Raw genomic sequence first — 9,482 nt, forward strand, 5'->3', positions numbered from 1 at the left:
GAGACAGCTTGCCCCCCAACCCCCAACCCAGCCAGTCATTTTGCTCTCGCAGTCAGTAGTCTCACGGCCAGAGGAAAAACATCTTCTGGCATACCTGTATTATGTAAGTGGCTCTGCATGAATTTTCATTATCTTTTTGATCTGCTTGAGAAAACCATCTTTGAGAAGCAACTTCATAAAAAGGTGTTTAATGTTCAGTGTCTATATTCAGACTTGTATTTAGTACCCTGCTTAGTTTTTGGTTTGTAATATTGAAAATCAGGAGATGAAGCAGAAAGGCACTGAAATAGCAGCAGAACTGCAATTCGTATATGTACCTTCAGCAACAGTATTTTATTACAGGAACTTTAACCTTAGAGAGGGAGAGAATTGTACCGACTAGCTACGTTACCAGAACAAAAGCAGTAATATTACTGTAATGGTTGGTGTGCCGTGTTTGTTTTTCTAAGGTTTAAAGTGAAGTATGAGTATGCCTCTCTGTGCTCTGCCTTTTTGGGGAGTAGTTGTAGTATGGAGCTGTGATTAATAACATCAATTTGGCCTGCATCATGTTCTGCCTTGTGTGCAAACACACATGCCTGTTGGAAAGGATCTTACAGCTTCGTGTTATTTCAGCAAAAAGCCATTACCACACACGAGGGAATACGCTAGTGCTGCTGAGAACAGCAAACAACACACTTCCATGTGCATTGTTTGCATTGCTTATTCTCTGACACTTTATAATATATGGGGGAAGGGGATCGGCATTGTTGGAAAGTATTTCGTGTTAGTTCAGCAAAAAGCCATTACCACACACATGAGGGAATACGCTAGTGCTGCTGAGAACAGCAAACAACACACTTCCATGTGCATTGTTTGCATTGCTTATTCTCTGACACTTTATAATATATGGGGGAAGGGGATCGGCATTGTTGGAAAGTATGGGAAGAGCTTGTGACCCTCACCCAACTGTAAACAGATGTTACCTAACCACCCCTGCGAGCATTGTGAGTTCTTTGGATTGAAATGGAATGCTGAGTTGTTTCATACACTTAAAATGTTCTGGGTTTGAATTTGTAAACAGTTTGAACTCTGATAGGTCAATTTTATGGAAAGCAAGGCTGAGAGCTGAAAGTCATGGTTAGGAAGAATATGAGATGTTTTCTAAGAGGAATTTTATCTAGTTTTAGTAAATAGTTGCAGAACAAGAATTCTTTGTTCACTGTTTTACTATCATGCTCTGCTTTTCAGCCTTATTGGCATTGATTTACTCAGTTTCCTCACTGTCATACAGAATGGTGCTAATAACGATAAATGAATATAAATCAGCTCTTTTGATACTTGACTTTCTGATATTTGATAATGTTAATGGATCCTCATCACTCCTCTTGGATGAATGTACTTTGCTTCTTTCACACAAATCTCAGACTAAGTGACTTGCCCAAGGTCATGCAATTGTCCAGTAACAAATTTAGACTCACATTTTTCAACTTTCCTACCACCATAGGAATCGGAGCTTTTATGTGTCTGTTAGCAAAACAGGTTAAAGACTACCCCATCATCAGAGTATGCACAGAGACTTAACATTTACAGTTGCTATTAAGGTTTATTAGTTTTAATGTATCAGCAAGAAGAGGTTTCAGCTGACATCAAGGCTATGTTAGGTTTAGCACATTGGCATCCAGAGGCAGTCCTTGCCCTGAAGACCTTCCAGCCTAAGTAGGTGAAAGCATAGAGGTGATATAACTGCTCCAAAATCAGAGAGGTTTTGTCTCTGATCAGTACTTTAACCTCCAAATTATATGGCTGCCCTATAACATTTCCCTTGGAAAATATGGAAGATAACGTGGAAGGCCACATTCAGGCAAAGCCTCCCTTCAGAGTTATCATTAAAATAATGGGAGCTTTTCCTAAACGAAATCATTCAGATTTAATACTATGTTCAAAAAGTGATTCTTCTTTAGTTAACCAGTCTAGCTTTAACCTCCAAGTTTGTCCCCTGGTAGTTGGTGGCGTTACAAATACCTGAACAGCTGGAGATTTGTAATGGCCATACGAGCGCTTCAGTGCTGCAGTGAAGTGTCAGTTCAAACCTACTTCACCTGAATGAGAAATGAGGCATCCCACTCCTATTTCCTGAGGATCAATTAAAGTTTATCCAAGAGGAAAAAATTAAAAATCACAGATTGTTGGCATCTTTGTAGTCAAGCCAAGGACAGATAGATCTTGGAGCTGCCTATTCTTATAATTTGTTCCTGTGGGTCCCAACCAGACACAAACCATTTAGCAGATGACAGTAGGAAAGTTTATACTCTGACTATTTGCACCATGCTGGACAATTGAACAGAAGATGTTCCTTTTCAGTTATTCTCACCAGCATTACATTTATGTAAACGTTAAAACCAAACTGAATTCTGTTTTCCTGAGGTAAGCGAAAGAGTCACAGTAATATTGTAAATTACTGAGAATCTTAAGGCTTTTATGTAGTGAGGCTTTCTTAAGAAAGTGAAATGTATGTTCTATGTAAAGGTACTCGAGAGTATTTGTAAACTTTGGCTGCTTAATTGTTTCATCTGTTTTATTTGTTAATCTAGCACACAGAATCAAAGCTGTTACTGTAGAAATGGTTACTTTGAACACGTGCTTCCAGTTCTAAATAGAGATGTGAAATTAATTCCTATATAGCAAAGGTCAAATGCTGTTTTCATACAGTTGACCTTGTATTGGTAATGATTTTACAAACAACATGATGTTTCCAAAGCACTCCCTTTGAAATTGTATTTTTGTTTTCTTTTGACCTTCAGGGACTCTTTAGAGTTTTGATACCTTTGCTCTCTTTAAAAGTATAATACATCATTATAATAAATTCATTATTTACTTCATTAGTAAAATACATTAAACCACTTTTTTTCAAGACTTAAAGATTTAATTTTCTGAGGTTGCATGTAATAATGTGGTGTTTAGAAACAAAACAACAGGCAAAGATCATATATCACCTTTATATATAGTATAACTTCAATGTTAAGAATTTCTGATGATAATATGTGGACAGGTAGAATATATATTCCTTTCAGAGGGTTAATGTATTTTGCATATGATTATAGATCATACTAAGAATAGATACTATTTTGATTGTTACTCTGTGTGTATGCATGTAAAATTTTGTCACACAGTCAGGAACCAAACATCTTGGAGGAGACTGTAAGGCAGTTTGTCACAGGTTAGTCACTTTTCCGATCACAATTCTGCTCCAAATATAGAAGCTGTAACCTAATATAGTTGTTACATCCAACAGAGAATTGGGTGATCAAGTTCTTTCCTTGGTACTGCCAGAGACTGTCAGTGTAATCTCAACAATGCCCATAACCCTTTCTAGGTTGGAGATTTTTGATCTGAAAACAGAGAATGTTTGTCATTTCTGTAAAGCACTTTGAAGTATTTAGATGACAAATATCCTATGTAGTGGTTATAAAATTTTATAACACAAAAACAAACCCCCTCCCCAATTTAATTTTTGGAAGATCTACAGCAAAATGAAAAGTGACAACATTTTTTTAAATTCTTTTTACTATTCTTTTTCTGGTGATGGAATTTTCTGCTTCACCACGAGACCTTTCATGTTTGCTGGCATTCATGATATTTGCAGGTTTGCACTCTGCTGTGACATGTATATACACAGCTACTTTACCATTGCAAGTTTTTGTCACAATGCACCCTTATTGAACAAAAGAGTATCTTGAGTGTTGTCTGTCATTCTTTAGTAAGATGACTTGTGTTATTACAAATGTTTGGTTTTCGTTACTGGTTTAAATTCACTGTCAACATTTCTAACAGCAGAGAAATAGATGCTGTGCGTGAAAAGTACAAGCAGAAGCTGAGAGACCAGGAAGCTTTCCACAGAAAACAAATTCAACAGCAGCAGCTCTATGTTGAAGATTTAAAGCAGCAGATCCTGAGAGGACAGATCAAAGCAGAGCGGGAACTAGAAAATGACCAAGCACTAATCAACCAGCAGATCCAAGAAAGTGGGTACCCGCCTCTTCCCGTCTCTCACTTCCCTTCTATTACTGCATTCTTTCATCCTTTTGATGTTTTTGTCTTAGTTATGCTTTATATTATGGGTGGAACTTCTATTATGGCTTACTACTAGTTTTCTCTTATAATTGCCTTTCCCTTGAGAACAGTTAACTAAGCTTTGATTAACAGGACTAAAGGGCCTCCTTCGCAGTGCACCAGCAGCACTGTTTAATTAGCACTGAAGGTCACTGCTGGGAGAGACAGCACCAGCGTGCTACTCCCCTGTGGCACTGAGCCTGCTGTCTCCCAAGCTGCTCCTCATCCTGCCTCCCTGCAGCTTTGCCCTGCTAGTATCTGTAGTGCAACTCTACTGTGTTGCAGCGTAGACCGAGTCTGCTATTGTGTTTTAAATTTTTCTTGTGATATACCTGTGCTTCCTCCAATGAGTTGTTCTGGGAGATTGAAACTGAGATGACTGTGGTAGTTCCTACCCTAAACTTTCAGGGGAAACTGCTCTAACAACAGCATGTGATAGGAACCAAGCAGCACTTCCAAGACGGCGAAGTGTGTTGGTTGAGGTGGTCTTTTTAAGCATTTCATTGATAATGTCACCTGTAACGATACAGACCATTTTCACATGCTTTTAATGATTTCACTCTTTAGGAAAAATAGGGCCATGCATAAGACCACAACTCAAACTGAATTTTCTGTGGTTGCTATGTGAGTTTTAAACAATGAAAACAAAGAAAACACATCTGAGAAGTAGGTGGGACACTGAAGTTCAGAGCTAAAATCCAAGCCCCAGTTAAGGCAAAGAGATTTTCACTGGCTTTTTATATACTCAATATTTCCGCACACCCCAGTTCTTTTATAGTATGAAGAAAAATGTATGAAGATGTTCTGTGGTAGAAACTGAAGTGCGACAAATTAAGATTAAAAATAAGATGCGGTTTTTATTTACCCTAAAGATGATTAATTAGTGGTGTTACGTTCTCCACTGCTGCATTTGTTTTAAACCAAAACTGGATTAAAAAGAGAGGCATGCTTTGGTTCACATAGGAGTTACTTCTAGGAAGTTCTACAGTGTTATACAAGAGTACTAAAGGCTAGATCAGTGATCAGATTTTGAATGGCAAATAGCTATGTCAGAAGGTGGAGCCACAGCATATCTGGAGAGGTGTTTTTGTAGTGTCAGTGGCTCCTGGCCCCAGAGGTGCTGCTTTGTATGCTGGCAGACATGGTCAACAAGATGTCTGGTTGGGGTTCGGCTGCCCCTTTAACGAGTTTATAGACTGATTTGGGAATATTTTAAACCTCGAGATGTTTTTGACCACTGAAATTGGGTGGTTACATGTTCTTTAGTTTGTCTTCTAATGAATGATTTTATCCAGGTTTCTTGATAAGCAAAATATGCCTATTACAAAGGCACCGTTCCCACTTGGCAAAACTTGCTGTTGGTTCCTGGAAGAAGAAAACTTCTGTAATTTTTGGAAACTTCTCAGACCCAAACTTATGCAGGCTGCTGTCTTTTAATTATGCCAGCCACAATGAAGAGATTAAAAGGAAATTGTGGTGATGGGATGTAGCAGAAATGGACTTAGCATATGTAGATAGTACAGAGAACCAGGAGAGTTCCCCTCAAATATCTTTATTGCATGGCTCTGTAGACTCGTTCTTTGCTTCCATCTAGTTCTGCTGTTTTCATTGTGTTCATGCGAAGCTTAGCCAGGCAGGTAGTTTTTGCCAGCCAAATACAATTCTTCACTTGGCAACCCACTAAAGTTCTCCACCTTTTCTGTGCCCTTTGTGTCTCAGCTCCTGACAGAGACAAGTTTATGAGCAGAGATTAATTAGCATCTTAGAGTTTGCAGCTCTATTGCAGGGAAACTCTTATCTGCCAAATATTCTGCTTGCTAGAAACATGCTAAAGAGGACAGATCTGGAAATCAAAAGTTGAGAAAAAAGCTTTGTATGTGAAAGTTAAAAATGTTATTAAGAAAATTAACTAAAATAATGACTAAAATGCTTCCCTTTTATCCATAGAGTAACCATAGAGTTACTGTGCATGTGCTGTGTGAAGAGCTGCCAACATAAACAGGACAGGAGACTCATTGTGGTAGAGATCACTAATGAAATATGTTTAAAAATATCAGTAGTCACCAAGCAAGTGATCTGACAATGCCTATGCACTAATGATTTCTTATGTTAGGGAGACTTCCACAGCCCAAAATTCCTCTCTTGCAACTCAACTGTGCAGACCTGCAGGTAGCTCTTGTTCATCACATCAGGCTTAAATATCTCTTGATTCCTAATCCCCTGAATAAGCAATGAAAGGTTGCTTGTTCAGTAAAGGACTGCAGATTGAAGGTAAGCCCAACCAAAAGAACGTTGCTGCTATTAAGACAGAAGTGCTTTGAAAAGCTTTGGTCCTTTGAGAAATGCTCTACTTGTCAAGGAACCTTGCCTGTGATTTTTACATTGCTTTTTCAGCTAAGGATATTTTTTGTTTACTTTGTGCAGCTGAATATGTATATTTTTATAGCAGCATAAAAATGAACAAACTCTGCTTCGTTAAGAGAACATGTCCAAGCCATGAGACACGATCTGGTAGTGGTGATCTCAATAATCTCTTCTTTTGATTGTTACAGTTCATCATAGCTCAGATTGAAGCCACTGCACCCTGAAAACCTCTAAGCACATGCCCTGCATGGAATAAAGTAGTCTTGCATCCCGGGTTAAAAGCAAATCAACGTGGTGTTCTGTATTCTCTACTGCTTCCCCATTGACATTAACAAAAGCAGAGAATGTAACTCTCTTTGTGGAGTAGAGTGGTAATTTTATGAAAAATATGCATTGCATAAAATATGCATATGGCATGAGCTTGTCTTTTTTGAGTTGTGTTCGTCCTGATAGCTAAAGATTGTGTTGGCCTTACCTGTGTCCTTACCATGAGGGTATTTAATTTATTTCAAGTACATTACATGCAAAAGTGCTCATGTACAAAATACACGGGGCTCCCATCAGGCTGTTTTGGCCAGTGCTTGTTGGAACAGCTGTAGTTGCAACAGGTAGTAAATTTGTGGTTGTTGCTCTACCTTGGCCAGGTGCCACACAGGGTTTGTGTTGCTTAGGAAGTTTTCATCTGATGGGTTTAGGGAGGCTGGCAGAACTGTCCAGCAGGTACCTATATGGCGGCCTCCTTGTAGCCTTGTCTTCAACCCACTTTGAAGGTTGCATGCCCATCTGCAGGACTGGTAGCGGGCAGCTGCCCCTGCAAACAAGACACATCCCAACTGGGGCATAGAAAGGTCTAGCTTTCAAGCTTACTGAACTTGCCACTGATAAGGGTGAGCACAAAAGTTGCCATTTCCTGTGCTAAACAAGGTTCCTTAGCATGACTCTGGGCTCCCTCATTTTCAGCATGCGTAGGTAAGTGACAGAAAATAGTTTGCAGGTGGTTGGTTTGGTCAAGCTGAGGAGGAAAGGATGGGAGCAAAAAGGACAAAGAGAAATGTTTGGTTTTGAATAGTTGTAAAACACTCAAATGCTGTGATGAGAAGTCAGTAACATTTTAAGATTGCACAAATGCTGATTTTTTCACTCAAAATGTAGGAATTTATTAACCAAAGGCTCTTTAGCGTGTGCATGAAATTCCATTTGCTGCATTAACACAGAGGCTCTGTTTAGCTCTGTACAACTTCCTCTTTTAGTTCCCTTGTTAACTCTGCTCTCAGCGCACATACATTCATTCCCTAAGTTACACATACAAAGTTTAACATGTGACTTCAGAATAATTAAAGCAGAAGTAGTAGCATATTTCACAGTAAAAAGCTAATGAAGTCATACTTCACTCCTGTGGATAGATACCCTACGTCTGAAAAGTGCACAGAATTGCACTCAGGCCTTTTAATGCTTCCACTGTGTTTTAACAATAAAATTAAGGTGAAGTTTGAGTGCAATCTCCAAGAAAACGGAATGTGTTCTACTTTTTGCTTACAAACAAGGTCTTATCCACCAGTCTCCTTAGCTGTATCGGCCAAGCCCCTGCTTATATCTTGCAGTTGTTATTCAATTCTTTATCCCAATGGAGAGGCTTTCAGTTATCAAAGAAGTGCAGCAATGACATGTTTTTCTCTAAACGGTTTGTCCAGACTCCGCTCTACATGCATAGAAATTATGTTCTCAAATAAGCTCTCAAGGCTGATTAAATTAAGAAACAAGATAGTAATGAACAATATTTTTGTTATGATTTTTACTTTCTTTCAATCATTGGTTTGTTTATAGACCAACAGTGGCTTATAAATGAGAATAAACGACTGGCTGCCCTTCAGCAACAGCAGAGAGAGTCTGCAGTGCAAACAGAGTCTACGCTGTATGCAGAGGCTGAGGTGCAGAGTACCATTGGGCTGGAAATCTGCCCTTCCCTGCTACAGCAGAACAAGAAGAGACTGGTGCAGCTGGAGCTCTTGCGAAGATACTCCTTAAAAAAGGCAGAAAGAAACATAAGACGGAAAAAGGTCAAATTCCAACTGGAAAGGATAGTCAAGAAGCAGAAGTTATTGGAAGCCAAGCAAAACCTAGAGCAGCTGGAAGCTAGCTGCTGGCTCAATGAAGAGTGTGTGAAACAATCTCAAGTCCTAAATGAAAATATTGCTGTATGGTCCTCTTCAGATCACCAGTTGCAAAAGAGAAGGAAGTCATTGGGTTCAAATTCCTTGCCACACAGGCAGCATTCGTTCTGTAACCCACATCTGCCCCAGATACCCAGGTGAGTTACCATCTTCCAATTTCTCTGCGCTTTCAAAAATATTTTCAGTGGCCACCTATAATCCAAAATGCATTTCAATGTATTGAAACAATCCCAAAACTTCCAGTATCAGTGAGCTTACTATATTGTATGTCACACTGAAGCTGTTTGTCCTTTTTCCTCAGATCTGTACAGTGCATTCCCTGCTTAGGTCTTTGACATGGTCTTTCTCACTGTTTTTTATGTTCCTCTCTCAAGCCTTTCTACACTTTCTACCTCTTTGTGAATGCTTTCCAGAACTGGCTTAACTCTTATTCTTACCTTGTTCAAACTGTTGGTAAATACTAATTTCTGCATCATTTTATTTTAATTAAGGTCAAACTCTTCCTTCAGAATGTTTGTATCATTGGGCTGATTCTGGATTGGACTTTTAAGTTGACCAGCCTTTCTCAAGCTAAATAAACATCACTCTCTGCAATGCTAAAAAGTTGGGGTCCTAGGGTGTCTATCACAGCATGGTCCCGGAGGCAGGAAATGGCTAAACTCTGCTAAGTGGATTTCTGTGACTTAGAACTATCCTTTATTTTTAGCTAATGTTTGCAACTACTTGAGCCTGTAGAGATTAGATACCAAGCTATACCACATAGCATTGAGCTTTTCTTTTGTGTTGCAGAACATATTTCAGGATATCTGGGGAACTGTATGGTTAGTGACAGAATTTTTTTTTTTTTATTCTCTG

General features: G+C 39.0%; 1 protein-coding gene across 1 annotated transcript in view; it reads left to right on the plus strand.

Moving 5' to 3' along the window:
* STARD9 (StAR-related lipid transfer (START) domain containing 9) overlaps positions 1 to 9,482 on the plus strand; it is a 59,855-nt gene that overhangs the window by 30,760 nt on the left and 19,613 nt on the right. Inside the window, exons 20-21 of the mRNA XM_009694667.1 lie at positions 3,814 to 4,004; positions 8,281 to 8,764. Coding sequence (XP_009692969.1) covers positions 3,814 to 4,004; positions 8,281 to 8,764 — 675 coding nt within the window. The remainder of the gene's footprint in view (positions 1 to 3,813; positions 4,005 to 8,280; positions 8,765 to 9,482) is intronic.

The sequence above is a fragment of the Cariama cristata genome, unplaced genomic scaffold (assembly GCF_000690535.1).
Source record: "Cariama cristata isolate BGI_N322 unplaced genomic scaffold, ASM69053v1 scaffold13442, whole genome shotgun sequence".
Lineage (NCBI taxonomy): Eukaryota > Metazoa > Chordata > Aves > Cariamiformes > Cariamidae > Cariama > Cariama cristata.